Source organism: Camelus dromedarius, chromosome 4 (genome assembly GCF_036321535.1).
Source record: "Camelus dromedarius isolate mCamDro1 chromosome 4, mCamDro1.pat, whole genome shotgun sequence".
Lineage (NCBI taxonomy): Eukaryota > Metazoa > Chordata > Mammalia > Artiodactyla > Camelidae > Camelus > Camelus dromedarius.
In genome coordinates, this window is record NC_087439.1 from 81306916 (window position 1) to 81328798 (window position 21883).

The 21883-nt window shown below is 57.4% G+C and overlaps 2 protein-coding genes across 7 annotated transcripts; both read left to right on the forward strand.

Annotated features, from left to right (window-relative positions):
• The first annotated feature begins 624 nt into the window (after positions 1 to 624).
• On the forward strand, positions 625 to 10141 carry SLC11A1 (solute carrier family 11 member 1). Of its 5 annotated transcripts, XM_010988321.2 has the most exons (15): positions 630 to 791; positions 1325 to 1458; positions 2254 to 2376; positions 2686 to 2805; positions 3897 to 4003; positions 4445 to 4515; positions 4871 to 4938; positions 5128 to 5283; positions 5907 to 6065; positions 7450 to 7539; positions 7671 to 7790; positions 8209 to 8358; positions 8814 to 8887; positions 9305 to 9458; positions 9596 to 10141. In XM_010988321.2, exons 1-15 carry the CDS (start codon positions 785 to 787, stop codon positions 9707 to 9709), a joined length of 1647 nt encoding a protein of 548 aa, XP_010986623.1. In that variant the 5' UTR covers positions 630 to 784; the 3' UTR covers positions 9710 to 10141. The 5 variants fall into 5 exon arrangements, with proteins under 5 accessions (XP_064341245.1, XP_064341243.1, XP_064341246.1 ...); XM_064485175.1 differs by lacking the exon at positions 9596 to 10141 and having other exon boundaries at positions 625 to 791; positions 9240 to 9379; XM_064485173.1 differs by lacking the exon at positions 9305 to 9458 and having other exon boundaries at positions 626 to 791.
• A 4290-nt stretch (positions 10142 to 14431) lies between these two features.
• CTDSP1 (CTD small phosphatase 1) lies at positions 14432 to 20156 on the forward strand. 2 transcript variants are annotated; one of them, XM_031452169.2, is made up of 7 exons: positions 14432 to 14616; positions 15986 to 16134; positions 16596 to 16700; positions 16815 to 16871; positions 17519 to 17611; positions 17740 to 17925; positions 18477 to 20156. In XM_031452169.2, the coding sequence occupies exons 1-7, from the start codon at positions 14550 to 14552 to the stop codon at positions 18603 to 18605; spliced, it is 786 nt and encodes a 261-aa protein (XP_031308029.1). In that variant the 5' UTR covers positions 14432 to 14549; the 3' UTR covers positions 18606 to 20156. The 2 variants fall into 2 exon arrangements, with proteins under 2 accessions (XP_031308029.1, XP_031308030.1); XM_031452170.2 differs by having other exon boundaries at positions 14433 to 14616; positions 16599 to 16700.
• Positions 20157 to 21883: the final 1727 nt, after the last annotated feature.

Below are 21883 nucleotides of genomic sequence, written 5' to 3' on the forward strand. Positions count from 1 at the left end.
TGGCAACATTTGTCATTCTCCACTGAGCTGGCCCTGGTTTTCTCATTCCTATCCTGTCTCATAGTTTATCTTACTTGCCTGGCCTCCTTATGCACTTAAATTTTTGACCTGTTAGCCAGTCTGAGTCCTTTATTTAACAGAAGACACAAGCTCAGAGACAGGACATGATCTGTTGACAATGTCAAGTGGATCAGTGGCAGAACCAGGACCAGAATTCCAATGCCCTTTTGTTCTGAGGATCTCCTTGACCTGCATCTTCAATGCATGTCCCCTGTGGCAGGTCCTAGAAAGTCTTTTCCTCTGAGGCACTCAACAGGAAACTGTGACCTACCTAGGCCATTAGAACTCCCTCTCTCCCATTAGGCCAACCAGTGGCCGTAGGACCCAAGATTGAAAAGGAGAAGGGGTCGGGGGTGGGGTGTGGCAGTCCTATGATCTATACATGAATCCCCAAGTGTCAGGAAGCCTCCCATCAGAACTAAGCTGGGAGGCATAGAGTTCAGGGTGCCCTGGAAGGGAGCCAGAAGTGTTGTGAAGCTCAGGTTTGGAGGGAAACGAAAGTCCAGACTGTGGCCCAGCAGAGCCTTCCGCCAGAGCTGCCCACTTCTGCCTTTGGAAAGTGTTTCACAACTCCCTGTGTGTGTGAGGACAGCTGAGCTCCGCTGAGGATGGGTAAAAGGGTGTGGACGCGCTCACTCACCAGCCCCCAGAGAGGCCACATAGTCTGAAGAACCAACCTCCCAGCACGCCACTCACTCAGAAAGCACCTGAGTCTGTGGTCCTCATGACAGGTGAGTAGCCCCCTCCAGGGACACAGCCTGAATGGGTGGTGGGTGGGTGGCAGTAGCAAAGGAAGTCCCTGTTCCCCATGGGAGTCCTGGTCTCAACCAAAATTCGAGACCCAGCCTTGGTTGAGCTCTTCATGCTCCCAAAGGCAGAGCATCCCCTTGCCTCATCTCTGTGGATTTGGAGCCCCTGGAGCTTCCTTGGCTGCTAGAGGAGGCAGAGGTGAGGCCAAGAGGCATTCATGCTGGTGTCAGTTTGACCTCCTCATTGCTGGTGTTCCTCTCCGCATTCTCTGTAGCAAGAGAGATCCAGATTTGGGAATCCCTGCACTCACGTGGAAGGAGAGTAATTCTGGAGACTCTGCTTCTCACACGTCTTCTGGAATGTTTGGGCCAGGGGTGGAGGTGTGATGGACCCACAATGGGAGTCAAGGGTTTCTCCACTTTGCCAGGAGGAGGTGAAGGAGGAGGACAGATGGCTTTAACCCTGGGCCAGAAAGAGGCAGGTCACTCACCAAGGCTTATGGGACCCCTCGCAGGTGACACAAGCCCCCAAAGGCTGAGTAGGCCCAACTATGGCTCCATCTCCAGCCCGCCCAGCCTGGGGCCACAGCAAGCACCTCCCGGAGGGACCAACCTGAATGAGAAGATCCCTATCCCGGACGCCAAACCGGTGGGAATGCTGGAAACTTCCTGGGGGCTTTCAGGATGGACAGGATCATATAGGATCTCATAGGCTGGGGGAAGGTAGTCTCCTGAAGACCATGGCAAGTCCCTTTCAGCTCTGAGCAGCAGTGACGGACAGCGGTAACTGCTGTCTTCCTGCTTCAGTCCCCAGTGCTTGGCTGGAGTGCTTAATATTTGTCTAAAAACTATCAAGTGGCTTTCTGGATGAATCTCAGCTTTCCTAGGAAGGGAAAGGGACCTGGAGTGAATTCAGGTCGGTGCCTCGAGGATTTGTTGTAACATTTAAGAAAAGGACCCAGCAAGGGCATCAGGAGCAGCAGAGCCTGCAGGCTGGCTTCTAGGACCCCGCCACCCTGCATTTCTAGACTCTTTAGCTGATGCCCAGGCTGCCAGGGAAGCCCTGGAATGGGGGTAGGGAGACCCTAGGCTTTGTGGGCTCTCTCCTGTGGTCTGAGAAGGGGCCAGAGAGGGAGGAGCTGGACCAGGGAGGCCTGACCCAGAAAAGCTGCCCTTCCGGCTCTGAGGATCTGCCGAGTCAGGGCCGGCGTGGTGTAGACCACAGAAGCAAACCCATCCAGAGAGCTGACTGCTGTGACTCAGCAAATCCTGAGTTCCTCCCATGTGCTCCACTACCCACTGGGGTGGCACCTTCAGGAATGGAGAATGGAGGGCAGAGCTAGCCAGCCTGGGTGGATGAGTCCAGGGGGTCTCGGCTGGGCTGGCCAAGGCTAGCTGCCCCGACACCTGCACCCAGGACCCCTGAATCTGCTCTTCCCCACAGGGTGTGTTCAGCCTGCGGAAGCTGTGGGCCTTCACGGGGCCCGGCTTCCTCATGAGCATCGCTTTCCTGGACCCAGGAAACATTGAGTCAGATCTTCAGGCTGGCGCTGTGGCTGGATTCAAAGTGATTGAGCCTGGGCACTGTGGGGAGGGGGTTGACCAGGCTAAGTGGATGGAGACCCCCAGCTTGCTGCAGTTCCCTGGAGTGGACTGCATGAGTGATGTTCCTGGGAGAAGGTGTTAAGTTCAAATCGGCCAAAAAAGGGTCCCCTGGGCAGCCCTGCCCGAGTGTGGGGTGTAGGGCTGGTAGTCTTCTAGCTTCATCTCCCCCACTCTCTCCCTGGGGAGTGTCCCTGGTTAGAAGGTACCAGCAGCTTGGGGGTTATCGGAGACTGGCCCCACTGGCTGAAGGCCTCTCCCTGGCTTCTCACAGCTGCTCTGGGTGCTGTTGTGGGCCACGGTGTTGGGCTTGCTCTGCCAGCGACTTGCTGCCCGGCTGGGTGTGGTGACAGGCAAGGACTTGGGCGAGGTCTGCCATCTCTACTACCCTAAGGTGAGCTTCGTGCGCCTGGCCAGGAAGCATCCGTGGGCTCAGACAGCCATTTAAATCTTCCAAGATCAAATAAATACATCATCTCAAGTGGGGCATCACAAGTCCATTTGATAGGTAAGACTGAGGCTCAAACTACTAGAACACAGTTTGAGAGGGACGTTAGAGATACCTTGCTCATTTTGCAGAAGGGGAAATTGAAACCTGGGGGAGGGACTTGCCCAAGGTGAAAAACAGGTGGGCATTGGCTCGAGATAAGCACTGGCTGGGGTGGACACTGGGGACTTGGCTATTGTCAGTATCCAGGCAGGCAAACAAATTATAGCACTAGAGATTTCAAAGGTACCTAATGCAGGGATGTAGTCCCAAAGGTGTTGAAAGGGCTGGAGAAACCAGGGAAAGAGGTGTTACCCAGAGGTCAGTAAGCTGCTGGGTGGGAGCCCAAGGGCCATAAGTTGCTGCCAAGTTTCTAGAAATATTGCCGTCACTGCCCAAATAGCTGCCAGTGCTGCTGGAGCCCAGACATTCTGCTGGTGCCACTGTCAGAAACACCTCCAGAAGCAGGGGTAAAAACACTCTCCCTGCCTTTTAGTTTCCCTGAACTATTTCCTACCATTGACCTAAAACAAATAGACTGCCAGATATTTCTCCAGCAAAGATGGGTTTATTCAGGATGAGCAGAGAATTAGGGGGCCTGTAACAAGGTCTCCGCACGATAACGGAAGAACACTTTTATGGAGGGGAAAGGGAATTGGGAGAGGGTGAAAGTTAATAAAGAGTTCACAGTGCTTCAGTGGCTGAGTCCTTGCCAGGAAAGAGAGCAGTCTTTCTTCTTCTTGTTGGGCTCCGCTATTTTCACAAGGCATGGAAGCTTCCGGTTCTGGTCTCCCAACTCAATTTAATTGAGGTTTCTGTTGATTAATTTTACACCATGAAACCTAATTGGAAGCCGGCTGGCAAAGCTGTCTTGTATATGTAGTTTGCAGGCTTCCAGCCCAGCGATATAGAACCGGGTATAGCAAGGTGAGTGTAGGGCCAAGACAAGAGACAAGTACCTGGCCTAGCCTTGATGAAGGGTTACCTCTACCCACTAGGTGCCCCGCACCCTCCTCTGGCTGACCATCGAGGTAGCCATCGTGGGCTCGGACATGCAGGAAGTCATCGGCACAGCTATTGCATTCAGTCTGCTCTCAGCTGGACGGTACTCAGCAGGGGCCCCAGCTCTTCTGTCCAGGGCTGGAAACAGCTGCTTCTTTCTCCCTGGGCCTTCTATTTCCCTGCATCCACTTCATCCTGCAGTCCCCTCTGACTCAGAGCTATTGCCCAATTTGCCAGTTGGGGAAACGGAGACCCAGATATGTAAAGTGTGTCTCAAGTCAAACAGACGTCAGTCACCATGCAGCCTTTAGGGCCACAGCCTCGAGCTCACTGCCATGCTGTTCCCCCACGCAGCTTGGCCCTTCCTAGCGTGTATGTGCCATGTCCCTGTCTCCAGAACTCTCCCACTCCCCTCTCCCTTAGCTGTCTGGAGCCACTTGAATGCCTGCTCCCAAAATACCAGATTCAACAGTCTTTAGCCCTGGGGGTGGGCAATCCAGACTCGTGGACCAGGCTGGGCTGAGCCAGGCCATTCTGGTTTCAGAATCCCACTCTGGGGTGGCGTCCTCATCACCATCGTGGACACTTTCTTCTTCCTCTTCCTCGATAACTATGGTGGGTTTCCTCTCATTCTCATAGGGGACTTGGGGACAAGGGACTGGCAAATGAATGTAGGAGCCAACTGATGCTCAGCTGTACTGGGAGAAGGGCTCTGAGCAGCCTCACTCTGTATGGCCGTGAGCAAGTTAGACTTCTGTTTCTTCAACTATAATATGGAGATAATAATAGTACAGGCTTCACAGGGCTGTGGTGAGGATCCACTGAGGTAATGTATGTTAAGCCCTTGGCACAGTGCCCAGAACAAATTGCTCAAGATATCAGCCATTAATAGTTGCTTATGTTACAATTTTGATTTTGTTTCGTTTTGTTTTTTGGTTTTTTGGGTTCTGTCCCTTTGCTCTCTTCCTAGGGTTGCGGAAGCTGGAAGCCTTTTTTGGATTCCTTATTACCATTATGGCCTTGACCTTCGGCTATGAGGTGGGAAGCCAGAGCCCAAACACCAACCTCCCTGCACAAACGTCAAGGGGCTCCCCACTCTGCCCGCTGAAGAGCCTGAGGGGCGGGGTTAGCAGACCTTAGTCTCGCCCCCTGGCGGCCAGGACGGGGTGGAGGGCGAGAATGGCTGCTCAGGGACGGGGCGGGGCCTGATGAGGTTCCTCTCTGCAGTACGTGGTGGCGAGACCTGATCAGGTAGCAGTTCTTCGGGGCCTGTTCCTGCCTTCGTGCCCTGGTTGCGGCCGGCCCGAGCTGCTGCAGGCCGTGGGCATCGTTGGCGCCATCATCATGCCCCACAACATCTACCTGCACTCGGCCCTGGTCAAGGTGAGCCGACTGGAGGAGAGAGGCCCCCTCCCTTAGAGCCACGCTGGCCCGTCTCCAAGGCTGGATCCCCGCCCCCTTGGCTCCTGCCTTCCTTTGTCATTTTAGGTGGGGAGTGAATCATTCTTTATCCAATATATAATAATAGAGCATCTGTGAGCGGTAGCTGGGAGTCAGTGATAACTGGGAAGGCCGGGCGGCGGGTAGTGAGGACTAAGAAGCCCTCTGCCTTCTTAGAGCATGCATTCCAGCAGGGGAGACAGACAAGTAAACAAGGAAAGAATTATTGTGAAAGGTGCTCTGAAGGAAACTAAACAGAGGAGTATGATAGAGAATGACTGAAGGGAGATGGTCCTTTAGAAAAGGTAGTCAGGAAAGGCCTTTCTAAGGCAGTGACCTTTGAAACATGAAGGACAGGAAGAAAGATCAGGGGAGAAAATATTCTAAGCAGAGGGACTAGCAAGTGTAAAGGCCCTGAGGCAGAAACAAAGGCCTATCGCAGACTGCCATATAGGGGATTTTAGAAGGAACTGGGGTTTGGGGGAACATAGGTAGATGTGTGAGGGTAAAGAATGTTTGGGCAACTCTGAGGGACTTGGTGCTTCCCTCTCTTTTGACCTTCACAGTCTCGAGAGGTAGATCGGACCCATCGGGCAGACATCCGAGAAGCCAATATGTACTTCCTGATCGAAGCCACCATTGCCCTGTCTGTCTCCTTCTTCATCAACCTCTTTGTTGTGGCTGTCTTTGGGCAAGCCTTCTACCAGCAAACCAACCAGGCTGCGGTGAGGCACACCACATACACACATGCCTTGCAGGCTTTGCTGGGAATGCCAAGCAATGCAGTGAAGCCCTTTGAGTCTCTGTCCTGCACTCCAGGCACTGGTAGGAGAGGGAATCTGTGACCCTGGCTTCTGACTGGGAGCCCCTTTCTCATCCCACTGGGGAGACACAGCTCCCCCACCTCACAGGCTTGTAGAGGGTCATTCCCCACATCAGGGGCTGCAAGGCACAGGCGTCCAGCAGAGGTGGTTGGGAGGAGTAGCTGAATCTTGGAGGACCCAGAATTCCGACTGCACCTTGAAGGATGGGCAGGATTTGCCCAGCAAACTGCAGGGAGGGCGTGCTGGGAGGAGGTGCCTGCCTAAGCATGAGCATGGGGTTGGGAATATGCAGGCAGTCAATTTCTTCTCTTGAGTCTCTCCTGATAATCTTCATCATTAGTAGATAAACTGTCAGTCATCTGACAAATATTTACTGAGCATTTGTTATGTAGCAGCCAGTGTCTTAGACCCTGGGGATACAGCAATCAACGATACAAAGACCTTGCCCACCTGCAGATTAAATTTGGAGGCGTGAGCAAACAGGAAACAAATCAACCAATCAGTACAAAAAGGAAAATATGAACTGTGTTGTGAAGGAAGTAAAGTGGGTGATGAAACATAATCGGGGGTGTGGTGATGGAGGGGCTACTACATTAGCCCAGGTGGTCAGGAGAGGCCTCTTGTAGGGGGTGACATTTGAGCTGAATATGAAGGAGAAGGAGCTGGCCAGCTCCTCTCAGGCACTCTGGGATTTGGGACCTGCACCTGTCTCGATTTCTGAGTGGGTCTCTGTCCTGAGGCTCTAACAATTGCTAGCCAGTGTTGGGCGCTTACCGATTGCTGGGGAGTGGAGGTGGGGGTGGGGACAGACTGGTCAGGCCTCTGGGGACATGGGAGATGCCATTGCCTTGCTGTGTAACCTTATGAAGTCACACTCCTCCCTGGGTCTCTGCTCCTTAGCACAAGGAGAGAGGTCTAAATAGGAATGGCAAAACTTTGTCTTCGTGACCAGCCCAGTCGCAGGGCTGTGGGAAGTGGGTCTCAGGTAAGGAAGAAGGGACTGTGGGGTAGCTTGAGTCACTGCCAGCCAATTGTTTGTGGTAATGCCTGCTCTTGCAAATCCAAGAGAAGCTGGAAGGTGGGTTCTCATGTTAATTCTTCTCAATTTTGAATGTTATCGACAAATTCACATTAAAAAAAAAAATCTTTGTTAGACAAACAAAATATATCTGGCTGGATTCAGCCCGCGGGCCACCAGTTTCAGACCCCTGTCAAGGCCTGAAGATCTGATTTTCCAGGACTAAGTGTGCGCTTCCATTTCCCTCCTACGGCCTGGTGTCCGCAGTACAACATCTGTGCCAACAGCAACCTCCATGACTATGCCAAGATCTTCCCCATGAACAACCTTACAGTGGCGGTGGACATATACCAAGGAGTAAGCGTGAGCGCAGCAGGGGTGGGCTTGGAAATACTGGATCCCGCGGGGCTCCTTGCCACGCCCACCTCAGGGGCGGAACCTTGAGAGAAGGGGCGAGTCCCTGGGTCTGACCACATCCCTCCCTCCAGGGCGTGATCCTCGGTTGCCTCTTCGGCCCTGCAGCGCTCTACATCTGGGCGGTGGGTCTTCTGGCCGCTGGACAGAGCTCCACCATGACCGGCACCTACGCGGGACAGTTTGTGATGGAGGTGGACGGGCAGGGGTGGACAGGGGTCCAACGACAACAGGCACACTCCTGGGGACTTGGACACCGACCTCCTTGATTCTTACGGCAGCCCAGCGGGTTCCATGATAAGCCCCAATTTACAGATGAGAAAACTGAGATTCAGGGAGGTGAGGCGACTGACCCAAGGCTGCAGACCCAGGACTAATAAGAGCCTTTTCCTCAAAACTGATTTTCAGCAATCAGCTGTGGGAGAGGAACACCCCCTAATTTCTCCCCATCTATCCCCTCACCGCCAACTATGGACAGAGCTGCCCCCATTTCAAAGATGGAAAAAACAGAGGGTCTCCCCAGGCGTGACATGGGCTGAGGGAGGACTGAGGGCCCCTCCCCTGGAACCCCCAGTCCTGCACACCGCCACTAAGGTACCCACCACACCCCAGGGCTTCCTGAAGCTGCGGTGGTCACGCTTTGCCCGGGTCCTGCTTACTCGCTCCTGCGCCATCCTGCCCACCGTGCTGGTGGCCATCTTCAGGGACGTGAGGGACCTGTCAGGCCTCAACGACCTGCTCAACGTGCTGCAGAGCTTGCTGGTGAGCCAGCGGGCCCGCCACCCGTCCCCCTGAGGAGCCAAACAGGAACCACAGCAATCCCCCAAATGAACCCCCTCACCCCAGGCACTATTCTAAACACATCTTACCTGCAAAGCTCCTGTACTTTCCACAGCCACCCCAAGGAGTAGGAACCACCATTATCCCCATTTTGCTGATGGGAAAACTGATACATGCAGTTAAGTGCCAAGTGGCAGAGCTGGGATACAAACAACTCAGGCAGCCCTGGCCCAGAGTCCCCAAACGCTTTCTCCTGCTTTGGAGTCCCACAACCTTGGAAGGCACAGAGGTGGAGAAACTGAGGCTCAGAGCCGTTAGGGGACTTTCCTAAGGGTGCACAGCCAGGCAGAGGGTGACTGGAGCCGTGGCCTGCTCCTCCTCTCCTCAACATATTCCGAGGGCAGGGTCCCTTAGCCCCTTCTCCCGCTTCTCCTCAGCTTCCTTTCGCTGTGCTGCCCATCCTCACGTTCACCAGCATGCCAGCCCTGTTGCAGGAGTTTGCCAGTGGCCGGTGAGTATGCCCCAACGGCCCAAGGCTGGCCCAAGACTGAAATTACCACATTTGATCCTCACAACCTCAGGAGAGGTAGGAATTCCCATTGTTCTCATTATCCAGATGAGATCAGAGAAGTGAAGGAACTTGCCCAGGGTCACACAGCTCGCAAGTGGAGAAGCCAGGACTGGAATCCTGGAGCAGGGCTGTTTCTAGAGCCTGATCTCCTCACCCTCACCCCAGACTCTCCTCTTGCCAAATCCTGCCAGTGTGGTGCCTGGAAATTCCAGGAGGCAGAAATCGGCCAGGGGTCTGCTCCAGGCCCCATAGCCCACGGAAGCCGGCTTTGTGTGTCTGCCTCCTACCTTAGCTCCAGGCTGGCTGTGGGAACTGGAGGAGATGCAGCCAGTCCTGAGTCTCTATCCTGTCCCCAAGGGTGAGCAAGGCCATCACTTCCTCCATTATGGTGCTGCTCTGTGCCATCAACCTTTACTTCGTGGTCAGCTACCTGCCCAGCCTTCCCCACCCTGCCTACTTCATCCTCGTAGCACTGCTGGCTGCAGTTTACCTGGGCCTTACCACCTACCTGGTACTGTTGGGTCAGCGGGTGCCTTGGGGATGGGGGAGGCATGGAAAGGAGGCAACAGATGGAAGGCTCAGGGGGATGTACTGGGGCTTCCCCAAAGGTCTTGTCCTTTCCCCTACTCATAGTCGCCCCTCCCCCAGGTCTGGACGTGTCTCATCGCCCATGGAGCCACTCTTCTGGCTCACAGTTCCCACCAACACTTTCTGTATGGGCTTCCTGAAGAGGATCAGGGAAAGGGGAAGACCTCTGAATGAGCTTCTTTCCAAGGCCTGGCCAGGAGTGGAATGAGTGGAGCAGACTGGCTTGCTGTTTTGGAGGGTGGAGGTGGAGAGGGAGACGTGTGGAGGCAGCAAGATGGGGGAGGCGTAGTTTTGGAAGCAGATCAACCTGGGTTCCATAGAGACCTGCTGTCTCCTAGCTTGGATAAGTAATTAACCTCCAGATCTCAGTGTCCTGGTCTGTAACATGAGGACAACACCAACCTTGCAACGGATATAAAGCACTTTAACACAGAGTCTGGCACTTGAGACTAAAAAAAGAAGAAGAAATTCCAGAAGTTTTTATTGAGCACCTATAGAAGTGGCCTGACAGACCGACCCAACTGGGGGTGGGACACAGGCTCCAAACTGGTACTTAAAATAGTCTGATGAATGTTAAATAAATGCTAATTCACTTCCTATCCAAAAGAGCAAGGGAACGGAAACCGGGAAAGCACAAAATCCCTGAGCCATCAAGACGACTCCCCCTCATCGAATGTCTGCCTAGCTCCTACTCTCGCTGGAGTGGCCTCCGCCTCTCTGTTCCACCCGAAACCCATTCTCCAGGCAGTAAAACGGAGGCGCGGTGTCTTCCTCCCTTCAGGGGCCAGGTCATAAGGAACCCAAGAGTGCCTGCCTCCGAGGTCCAATTCATTTGCTATCTCTCCAGGGGACCAGACAGCCAGGACTCCCACGCCGCGAAGTTAACGCTCCCTAAACGCTGATTTCCAGCTCCCCCTAGGGGCAGGGACCGTCCCGAGCGCCGGTACTCCCCGCCTCCAAAGAGGAGGAGGCTGTCGCTCGGGCCTCGGGCCCTGGGGCCTCGGAATCCGCCCATGCGGGAAGGGGGTGGGTGGCGGTGAGCTCTGTGGGCGGGGAACCCCCTTCGCCGCTGGGAGCGGCCCGGCGCCCCTTCGCTCCGTGAAAGGACTGCACTTTATAGACGCTCCCTGGGCTGTTTCTAGGCTCCCCCAAGTCTCTGCTCCAACCTCTTCCTCGGACCCCAGCCCCTGAGCTGTGGCGGGCGGCGAGGACTGGCCCCCAGCCCTTTCCCTTGGGTTGAGCCTGGAGTGGGCGCTGTGTTTAGAAGCACCCGCGATTTCCCGGTTATGCGGCAGGGCACGGAGCTGGGTTCCGCGCTCCGGTTGAAGCGCTTGTTTATGAGAAGAATTTCCTCTTTCTTAAAAGGGCAACGAAGCGAGTGGGGCCCTCAGGGAGGGACGGGATGGGACAGGTCTGGCCCACTCGAGCAACGGTGTAGAGCAACGGGTAGAAGGCCGCCCAATCTCCTTCTCAGGGCCTGGCCCTAGAGAAGATGAGGGTCCATGCGAACTGAAAGGGGATGAATGGGGGCCAAGTAGCAGAGAAAGGCATCTCCCAGAACTCTCTCCCAGAGATGCCCCCATCTGTACCCCCTGCCCACCCCTTCGGTCAATTCTGTAGGCATTAGTTGGGTGCCAGCCCTGTGCTAGACGTGGGAGAAGGCGACAAAATCCTGAATTAAAGATGTCTATTCTCTAGAAGCTCACACTTGGGGGTGGGAAGGGTGGGAGAACTAAGTAAAGGACAATAAAATCACTAAACAGTGCGATAAGGGAACGACCTGCAAAGAGTGAGGGGCAAGGTCCAGAGTAGGTAACTCCTGGACAAAATTTTGAAAAATTGGAAGAGGGTGAGCAGTCAAGGGGTAGATGAGCATGCCAGGAGTTGGGGGTTGGGGGCCGGTCTGTGTGTGCAAAACCTAGAAACATTCAACCTTGTTGGGAGTTCTTAGATCCTGGGGAACAGGGCGGGGTGGGGGCAGGAATAATGGGCAGGCTGATCATATGCATGGTCAAGCTTGGAACTTAGAACTTGGGGGGAAGGGAACGTGAAGAGGGTAAGAGACCAAAGAGGCTGCCCTGGGCCTGGGTAAGGGGTTAGTGATTTAATTCAGGCTACAGTGAGTTATTTCCCGGCAAGGGACCACTCAAAGTGCTTTCCCCAGGCTCAGATCAAACCAGAGGCTTCATCAACCCCTCAGGCTGGGAGTGGCCTGACATCTTGACTCTCCCCAAAAGCTTTCACCAGCAACTTCGTCTCCACAGACCCCCAGACCCTGCACCGCACCGGGCATCCTGATTGACTCTGCAGCCACACCACCCTGGCAGAAGGTGCACCATGCTGAGCCTTGGAAGCTGGGAGGAGGGCATTCTGCCTTTCAGCTCTGCAGCCCCCCTTCCCACTTGCCTGGGTTAGACTTTGACCAACCAGATGGGGAAGATGAGGTGCTGGAGAGAAGACACTTGCCCATGGTTACCAGACAGAACCTGGCCAAGTCCTGATGTTTCTCAATTCACAGCCCACATGACTTTATTTCTCCTGGGGTGCTAACTGATGAAACAGATAAAAGTAAATTGTGCAGGTACAGAGACCCCCTGCTGCTGTGGTAGAGAGGGTAGAGGAACAACAATTGGGTGTGGGCTCACCCTCTTCCCGAGGAAACCCAAAGAACCCGCCCAACCCTACAGAACGCTTCCATCAGCAACTGTGTCCCACAGACTCCCATAGTTGTCCTGCACAGTTGTCCTGACTAATTCCGCATCCACCCCATCCTGGCAGAAGGTGCACTGTGGCATGGAGGAGGGAAGGTCTCCAGGGGAGGAGGCGCGCACTAGTCAAGGCGCGGAGGGGACGATGAATGGGTGTGTATGTGTGTGTGTGTTAAGGGAGCGACGTGAAGGGAATGGCAAGTGGAGGTGGGCAGCGGTCGCCAGTGCCCTATCCCCGAGTCAGCTCCTCTGACCCTTAAGGGGACAGCCCGCCAGGTTCCAGCCTTCACAGGGAGAGAAACGGAAGGAGAGGAAGGCAAGCCGCGTTGCTCAGGCTAGGCGCGAGGCCAGTTGTTCACTCAGTCCTCCGTGGCACATTTCCTTTTGGGGTCAGCGCCCGCTGAGCATCCAGAGATAAAGCCGAGGCCCCACCCCGGAGCCGGACCGAAGGGAAAGGGGCTCCGCTTGGCAGCCGGAATCCCGCCTCTACCCCTGTTGGAGAGTTGGTCAACTCGTTTGATTTACCGGAGCTCAGTTTCCTTGTCTGTAAAATGGGTTAAGGAAGAGCTCTTTCTGAGGAGTAAATGAGATGAGGGGGCACAGCGGAGCGGAACCCAGACTAAGCGCTCGCTACACGTTGACGATTACTGTGATGCAATGATGGCAGCCGTGCAGGAGGCGTAGAGCAGGAGGGGGGTCGTGGGGTCCAGCGGTGAGGGGGCGGGTTTCACAGACCGCCCCCCCCATCTCCTCCCCGCTCTCGGCGCCGGACCTCTCCCCCTCTGGCTCCCGCCTCCTCCGGGCCTGGTGGACGTGCGCCGCGCTCGCACCCAGCGGCCAGACGGGACAGGACGCGCCCGCCCCGCCCCGCCCCGCGGCCTTCAGGGGAAGGAAATGCTGAGGCGTGTTTGTCAAGGCTTGGCGTTATTAATATTTTTTAAGAGTGAGCACAAAATAGTAACGACAAATGGAAGGAATTTCATAACAGGGAAAAATTAAAAAGTCCCACCTGCAGACGTTACCGCGCACAACACGAGAGTTTCCCTCGTGAAGAATCCGCGTGGAAATGCTGGCTTCGGGCCCGCGGGTGTGTCTACAAATACCCAGGTGGAACGGTGTTTAAGGTCCTCCAAACAGTTGTGGTCCCCATGGTCGGGCACTGAACCGGCAGAGATTGGCACGCGCCACCTCATCCTCCCTCCCGAATAGTCACAGGGTAGCGGGCTTAGGGAGCTAGAGGACGGGCCTAGAAAGGCTTCTTGGAGTGTTATTTCTTCCATGTTGGTGGGATTTGGCTATGCGAAGGGGGAGGAAGCGCTTTCCAGGCAGGGGAACAGCATGTACGAAGGCCCTGAGTTGTGGAGGCCCCTGTCCCCTGGCGGGAAAGCCAGGTGGCTGGAATGGGCAAGAGAAGTGGACGTATGGGGAGCCAGGTGGGGCGGTTGGGAGAGGTCAGCAAGGGGCATCCCGGGGCAGGCAGTTTAATTTTCGCAACCCTCAGCTCCAGGTTTAGGCGAAGGGGTCCGAGACAGAGGTGGGAGCTGACAGTCACACTTCATTTAAGAGCGTAGTTGTGTGGATCTGCACAGCCGTTTGGAGGTAGCAAAGAACCTTTGCATGCTCACGACTTCACTCACTGCGGATGGTTCATGTGACCATCGGGGAGAGGATCCATTTTACAGACCAGATAATGTTATCTCCATTTCCTAGATGAGAAAACCGAGAAGCAGCTAGTCCCCAACCTTCGGAATGTGCAGAGGTGGAGCCGCGCCACCCTCGCGTACTCCGGGGCGTAGGCGCTCCGAGCGGGTGGGGTTGGGTAGGCCCTGGCCCCCAGCCGGCGAGCTCCGTGGGCTGGGTGCTGGTCCTGCCACGCAGCCGCAGAGGCTTGGTCCAGCGGGCAGGCAGCAGGAAGGGAGGCGACGCCCCCTGGAGCGCGGCAGGAACTCGGCCGGGCCGGCCTCCCAGCCAGCCGAGCCGCGCCGGCCCCCGAAGTGATGAAAGCCCCGGCCGAGTCCAGGTCACGCCGAAGCCGTTGCCCTTTTAAGGGGGAGCCTTGAAACAGCGCCCGGGTTCCATGTTTGCATCCGCCTCGCGGGGAGGAAACTCCATGTTGTAACAAAGTTTCCTCCGCGCCCCCTCCCTCCCCCTCCCCCTTAGAACCTGGCTCCCCTCCCCTCCAAAGCTCGCGGGGATCCCTCCCTCCCACCCCTCCCCTCCCCCCCGCGCCCCGATTCCGGCCCGAGCCGGGGGGGAGGCCGGGCGCCCGGGCCAGAGTCCGGCCGGAGCGGAGCGCGCCCGGCCCCATGGACAGCTCGGCCGTCATTACTCAGATCAGCAAGGAGGAAGCGCGGAGCCCGCTACGGGGCAAAGGTACAGGGGCCGAGCGGAGTGGGCTGCAGCCGCGGCGCCGTGGGAGAGAGGAGGGGGCCGGGACCCTCCCCGGGGTAGCCGCCGCCGCCACCCCGGGCTCCCGCCTCGGCGGGGCCCGAAGCTTTCAACCGGAGGGGAGCGGGGTGAGAGTTTGAACTCCCAGTCTCAGAGACGCGGGGCGGGGCCTGGCGCCTTTTGGGCGCTCCTGTCTGCTGAAGGTGGGGAAACTGAGGCAGGTGTAGACGGGGGCGCGCTCTGGGTCTCCTGGATAGGCTGTGCGCGTTGCCCAAGAGTCGCCCCCCTCCCCGCCCCCATTGGCGCCAATAGGGCTGGGAGTTGGGGGGGTTGAAGAGGGCGCCTTCAGGCCACCAACTGAGACTCCGCCCCCTCTGGGCCGCGGTCTGGTCGGGTCGCGGGAGGGGGTGCAGAGGTGACAGCGGGCTGGGGAGGGTTGGAAAGATCTCCCGCCAACACAGCCACACTCCCCACAAACTTCCACGTCCCGCTTGGAGGTGCGGAGCTTCTCAGAGGCACCGAAATGGGCAACCCCTCTAAGGGTGTACACCGCGCCCGCGGGAAGATCCGTGCGTCGGACCGGGCACTCGGCGCCCTGGCTGCGGGCCCGTGGTCGCCTGGCCTGTGCACACAAGCATGGACCCGGGAAGCCGCCCGCCTTGGTCGGGCCGCTCTGGGCTTACGGGTCTGGGGTGGGGGTTTGCCCCTCCCTGTCCCAGTGTCGACTTCAGCGGCTAGTTAGTCTCTCCAGGTCTGCCCACCTCTGGCCTGGGCCTCGCTCTGCCGGGTGGAAGGGCAGTTGGAGGATGGGTTAGTCAATCAGCTGGGCTCTAGACTGGAAGTCCGGGCAGGGGCTGAGGAAGTGGGGCCAGCAGATGGCCGAGGGACACTGGCCGCAGGCCCCCAACTCCCTACCTCTGGGCCCAGCCTCAGAGAGGACTTTGGACCTCTGGAGGCAGAGAGGTTGGAGGCAGGAGTGGGCCCAGGCCCCAGCCCTCTTTGGCAGGGGCCCAACTAAGCAGGGGCTGCTCAGGTACAGTAGGTGTCAGCAGGTGCCCCCAGTGGGCTTGTCTCCCAGCAGTGATGGGGTCTTTTAGGTAGAGAAAGCACCCTCAGTCCCCGCCTTCAGCCAGCCCACTCCCTAACTTGGGTAACTTTGTACCCACACTAGAAGAACTTGTGGGGAGCTGAGGGATGGCCTGGAGCCAGGATGTTAGTTTGCCACCCTAGTGTGTCTCCCTCAATGGAAGGGCACGGCCAGACCCCCTCGGCCCAGGAGTTCGCACCTGGGCACGTTGTACACCTCTGCACGCCAATCATCGTGCACACCCCCACCTTAGCCTCCCTGCTTCAGGTGACCAGAAGTCAGCGGCTTCTCAGAAGCCCCGGAACCGGGGCATCTTCCACTCCCTTTTCTGCTGTGTCTGCCGGGAAGATGGGGAGGCCCTGCCTGCCCACAGTGGGGCTCCCCTGCTCGTGGAGGAGAACGGTGCCGTCCCCAAGGTGCGTGGTGGCCAGGTGGGGACTACAGGAGCACCTGGGCTAAGCCCTCAGGGAGTTTAAGGGAAGGGACTCTTCATGACCCACTCTCAGGCCCTGGAAGAACGGTGGAGCCCCCCACCCACTACCACCAAGCCCTCCACCTCCCCCCCATGCCCTTCCAGCCTGCCTGCTGCAACACTGCTGTTCAAAGGGGGCCCCTCAGCAAAGGGAATTCTGGATTCCCCCTTCAAAGGCAGAAGCTGTTCTCTTCCTTGGTTTCCCAGGTGGGGAAGTGAGGCCCAGAGAGCCAAGCGGCCTGCCCCAGCCTCTAGAATTGGCAGGGGCAAGGCTGGGAAGGGGTGGTCTCTCCCCACTGTCCCTGTGGCTCACCAGGTAGAGGGCTGGGGGAGGGAGGACCTCTGGAGGAGAAATGACTGGGACTTGAGAGAGGTGCCCGCAGCCAGCCCCACCCATCCCCACAGCAGACCCCAGTCCAGTACCTGCTCCCCGAGGCCAAGGCCCAGGACTCGGACAAGATCTGCGTGGTCATCGACCTGGATGAGACCCTGGTGCACAGCTCCTTCAAGGTGGGCCCTGCCCAGCAGCCCTCAGCCCCGGGTCTCTGAGGGAGCCTGCCCTGGCCTGGGAGGGCGGTCTCTGCGGGCCTGCCCCCAGCTCCAGCAGCTCTTTTCCTCCCACAGCCAGTGAACAATGCCGACTTCATCATCCCTGTGGAGATTGATGGGGTGGTTCACCAGGTGAGGGGCCAGGTATGGGGGGAGGTGACAGGCTTGGCATCTACCTTCCAGACCCCAGGCTCCTCCCACCAATCCTGAGAGCCCCAGATTAGACTCTGATAGATGTGGCATGTCAGAAACCCAGAGAGGGTGTGAGACTTGCCCAAGGTCACACAGACCCTCAGGGACTTGGCCTGACTCCAAGGCCTGCAGGGAGTGGGGTTCCTCCTCGGCACCCCCTCGCCCCACCCTGCCCGGGACCCAGTTCAAGTAATTCAGGATAGGTTGTGTGCTGTCCAGCCTGTTCTCCATTACTTGGCTCGGGGGCCGGTGCCCTGCAGCCTTGGGGTGAGGGGGCTGTCTCCAGGCCCCTACATCTGGCTGAGGCCATGGTGGAGGAAGGGACTGGGAATTAGTGATTCCCTCTGAGGTAGGGAAACCAGGAGTCAGAGGTTCATTCGATCCTCTTCTGGGAGGGTGGGTGTTTTCCCTATGGGTGGTTGGGGTGGCTGGCCAAGTGGAGCCCACAGGCCCTGGGACCAGCCTCCCTCCTGTGCTCCTCTGCCTCCTCTTCCCGCTCCCTCCCAGCCCCCAGCCCTCTCACCCCTCCCCACCCCACCCCACCCCAGTCTGTGGGCCACCAGTCCCCTCACTGGCCCATCCCCCAGGTCTATGTGCTGAAGCGGCCCCACGTCGATGAATTCCTGCAGCGGATGGGAGAGCTCTTTGAATGCGTGCTGTTCACCGCCAGCCTTGCCAAGGTGAGCGCCCCCACCCTCTGAAGGACTCCTGGGGCAACTCTGCTTCCTGTCTGCCTCCAGTGTGCGACCTCTGGGCAGTGACCTCTGGGTCACCCGCGGCCCCAGATGACCCACCTCCTGCCCCTTAGTACGCAGACCCAGTAGCTGACCTGCTGGACAAGTGGGGGGCCTTCCGGGCGCGGCTGTTTCGTGAGTCATGCGTCTTCCACCGGGGGAACTACGTGAAAGACCTGAGCCGGCTGGGCCGAGACCTTCGGCGGGTGCTCATCCTAGACAACTCACCCGCCTCCTACGTCTTCCATCCAGATAACGCCGTGAGTGTCGGGCAGGATGGGGATAGGGGTCCCACTCCCGAGCTGCCCAGGCAGTGTCTGGGGTCTGGTGCCCTCCCTTCTCTCCTCCTTTCCTCTCCTCAGTGGCCTGCTTCCCACTCACCTTATCCACCCACCGCTGCCTCTTGTCCCTTATTAATCACTCAGCCTGTTCTGCCTGCATCTATAGGGTGCCTGCCATGGGCGCGGGTCCCTACTGGGCACTGGGCAGTTTCCATTTTTCATCCTGCCAGTTGTGAGCTGACAGTGGATCACTGAAATAATTTACTGGATCCTAGTTGGGTTTTTTTTTTTAATGAAATAGAATAGAAAAGTTCGAGTGCTTTGCACACAGTAAGGTTAAGTCTTGTTCCGTAAAACTTTTGTTCTGTCATTTGTGTAACTGCAACTTACTGCTGTCAAAATGTTTGAAAACTGTGGGTAAAGGGCTTCCAGGAGGTGATCTACCAAGAAGTGGGTGCTCAGGGCTGGTCTGGTCATTCTGTGCCCAAGGCTGCCTACCCTCCTAACGACCTTTACACCCATCTGTCCAGGTACCCGTGGCCTCGTGGTTTGACAACATGAGTGACACGGAGCTCCACGACCTCCTGCCTTTCTTCGAGCAGCTCAGCCGCGTGGATGACGTGTACTCAGTGCTCAGGCAGCCTCGGCCCGGCAGCTAGTGAGGCGCCATGGGGCCAGGACCTGCCCCTGACCATACCCGCACCCCTCACACATGGACTCTTCCTTAAGAAAACTCAGCGCCATAGGGAAGTGGGGGTCCCCCCACCAGCCTGGCCAGGCTGTGAAGCGGGGCAGCAGGCTGCACCGAGGGCAGTAAGCCCCTGGGTCCCTGTGTCAGTGCCTTACGACCTCCTCCTTCCTGGGGGACCTGTGGGGCCCTGCGTGCTGCTCCCCCTTTCTCTCTCTCTTTCTCTCTGCACCGCCATGTTTCTCTGCTGCCAAATTGGGCCCTTTGGCCCCTTATGGTTCTGCCTGGGGGAGGGGCAGGGGTCTTGCTGCCCCACACCTTAGGCCCCCAGCCTGGGAACAGTGGACACCAAGTGCCTTGCATAGTGCCCTCTTCCCTGCCTGGTTTTCCCAGGGCCACAATCCGGGTCAGCTACTGCTTGGAACAACCTTCAGGTTGCTGCAATCTAGGCTGGTGGGGGAGGACCCAGTCTCTTCACCTCCTCTCTTGGGACTGATACAGCCCCCCACCAATCTGCCTAGGAGGGCAAGAAGGGAGAAGATCTGTTACTACTTATGAAGGGAGTAGGGCCCCAGCATCAAGCTTCTCTGGGCTTGTCAGTACCTGAAGGCTGCTTCCCACATCACCTGAGCTCCAACCGCTCACGTCCACTTTGACTGTCCCGAGGCCCTGGGGTTCGGCCCCCAGGTCCCAGCATGGGGGCAGAGGCAGGATCCCTTTGCGGTGCCATATAAATATGTATATGTGTATATAGATTTTTAGGGGAAGGGGAGAGGGAAGGGTTGTGGTAGAGACACCCCTCCCACACCTCTTTCCTGGGCCCATTAATTGTGGGGAGGGAGGGAAAGGATTTTTACATTTTTTAAACTTCTATTTTCTGAATGAAACAGGCTGGGCCAAGGGGCCCCAGGCCCTGTCCTCTGTCCCTCACACCCTCTTTGCTCCGTTCATTCATTCATTTAAAAAAACATTTCTTGAGCACCTTCTCTGTGCCCAGTGCTATGCGAGGCCCTCCAGCATAGGTGTGTGGGAGTCTCTACACCACCTGACTGGTGCCTCTCTGACCCACCCCATACTTCACCGGTGCCTTTAGGGGATCTGTAGGAGGTGGACCCTTCTTGTGGGGTTTGGGGGTCTCCAGGAAGCCTGACCAAGCTGTCCCCCTCCCCTGTGCCAACCCACCCCTGCAATCCTCTGCCTTGCCCCCTGCTGGCTGGGGGTTAGCTCCCAGGACATCTGCCTTCCAGCTCTGACTCCTTTATCTGGAACCCCTCCCCCAAATGTAGAGTCTGGAGGTTAAGGCCTTGGGCTCTCCCCAGGGCCTAAAGGTTAAGGGGACCCACGTACCAGTGCCAAGGGGGATGTCAAGTAGAGATGCCATTGCCCCTTCCTCCAGGAGAGCTGGGGATGTGAGGGAGGACAAGGTTGGTCTGAATCGGGTGACCCTCCCATTTAAGTGCCTTCTCTGTTACGGAGAGCCCCACAGTGTGATAACTAAAGAGAAAGCCAGACCCCCCCTTTATCCTGACTCTGTGATTATTTGAGGGTGGTGTTGAAGTGCGAGGAGTTCCATGAAACCACATACCCTCCTTCAGCAAACCATTCGGGGATCGTTGTGGAGTGAGGGGCTGCCCTAACTCCCCTGGGGCTTCAATTGTGAAAGTTCAAGTTTAACAGCACAGCTTTGGATGGATCTGAGTGCATCCGGCTTTACTATTTAAATTCTTTTACCGCTCTTAGCCTCAGTTATCTGATCTGCAAAATGGAGACAGGCTCTCTTTGCAGAATTGATTAAATCCCTGCACAGGGAGGACTCAGTAATATTAGCTCAAAGCCAGGCGTCCCTAGGAGAGGCCCCTGGAAGGTATTTGGAGACGGGAGGGGCGTGGTCTCCGCCCCGGAGAGGCTGGGGCGCTCGGGAGGCCCCGGAGGGTGGAGGTGCGGAGCGGGGCGAGTGAGGGGGAAGTCAAGTTCAGCTCTTAACGGAAGAACTTTGGACAAGGCTGTCCCGGACCGCCAAGGCGTCGCGGGCTGCTTTGTGTCTGGGCCGGCCAGCAAGCTGAGGCTTCAGGGGTTCCGGGGAGGATGGGTGGGGACGCGGCCTCGGTCTAGTTCACCTCTGCACCGCCTACCCCCGCCCGCCCAGACAGCGGCCTCTCACTGTCCGCCGGCCGCGCCCTTGCACGAGCCTCCGGCCCACTTCCTGCCCCCGCCCCGCCGACCCTGGCAGCACTTCCTTTGCAAAACTGGGCAGCCCCAGGCCCTGGCAGGAAGTGCCCTCCTGGCCCGCCCTCCCTCCCCTGCTTCCCACGGTGGCCGCTAGAGGCCTCTCTGTCCTCTCAGTCGCCTGGGCTCCCCAGAGCCGGGCCTCCCCAGCCCGCACCCTGGGCGCACACACTTTTCCCCCTCCTCCACCCCCGGGGGAGGGAAAGATGAGGGCCAGCTTCCTTCACCCCTCCCGCGGTGAGCAGCTTCTGGCTCCCCCTAATAAACACACCGCGGAGAAGGGAGATCTGCCCCTCCTAAAGACTGATCCCTGTCACCCCAGCTCCACGTCCCCTATCCCTCCCATCCCCTCATCCCTGTACCTTATGAATCCAGCCTCAAGGCTGCCTCCTGGTGTCCCCGATGCTGATCTGCCCCCCAAGACTCTGAGTGGATCTGCAGTGTGTGTGATTCTACCCCCCTCCCCCTCCCCACTACTTTTCCCTGGTAGAAGAGTGCGGGGAAGCATCCGCCTGGGAGGAGAACCCGCAGTACCTCGCTGGATGCTGTCAGTTCCAGTTCCAGTCTGAGCTGAAGCCGAGAGCCTTTGGCAGGGTAAATACCCAGCCCTCCCAGCCTCTGCCCTCGCCCTCCTAAGGGTCCTGCTGGATTTCCTGCTCTCCATGCAAATACTAGTCCCCGCAGATTTGCATCCCAGAGGCCCAGACACACCAGGGAGTCACCAGGGCTCCCAACTTTGAGTGAGACTGTAGCCAGCGTCCCCTACCCACACAAACCCACTTCACCCACAGAGTTAACCACATGTATCAGTGCTTACTGTGTGCTAGGCACGGTGCCAGGACCTAGGGACACGCCGTGACTAGGCCAGGCTTCTGCTCTCAAGGAACTCACACTCTAGTGTGGAGAAAGACACTTGAGCAGACTATCTAAAACCTGAAATGCTGCAAATGCAATGCAAAAGATAACACGGGGTTGGAGGTGGAGGAGGGAAGAAGACACCTAACCCCCCTACTCCCGAGGGAC

What these genes read in the sequence shown, in the direction of transcription:
- CTDSP1 (XM_031452169.2), top strand. Translation starts at nt 14,550, where the DNA reads ATGGACAGCTCGGCCGTCATTACTCAGATCAGCAAGGAGGAAGCGCGG. An exon ending in AGAACGGTGCCGTCCCCAAG is followed by an intron (nt 16,135 to 16,595) that starts GTGCGTGGTGGC and finishes CCATCCCCACAG; the next exon opens with CAGACCCCAGTCCAGTACCT. An exon ending in TCACCGCCAGCCTTGCCAAG is followed by an intron (nt 17,612 to 17,739) that starts GTGAGCGCCCCC and finishes CCTGCCCCTTAG; the next exon opens with TACGCAGACCCAGTAGCTGA.
- SLC11A1 (XM_010988321.2), top strand. An exon ending in GCGCTGTGGCTGGATTCAAA is followed by an intron (nt 2,377 to 2,685) that starts GTGATTGAGCCT and finishes GGCTTCTCACAG; the next exon opens with CTGCTCTGGGTGCTGTTGTG. An exon ending in AGTCTGCTCTCAGCTGGACG is followed by an intron (nt 4,004 to 4,444) that starts GTACTCAGCAGG and finishes TTCTGGTTTCAG; the next exon opens with AATCCCACTCTGGGGTGGCG.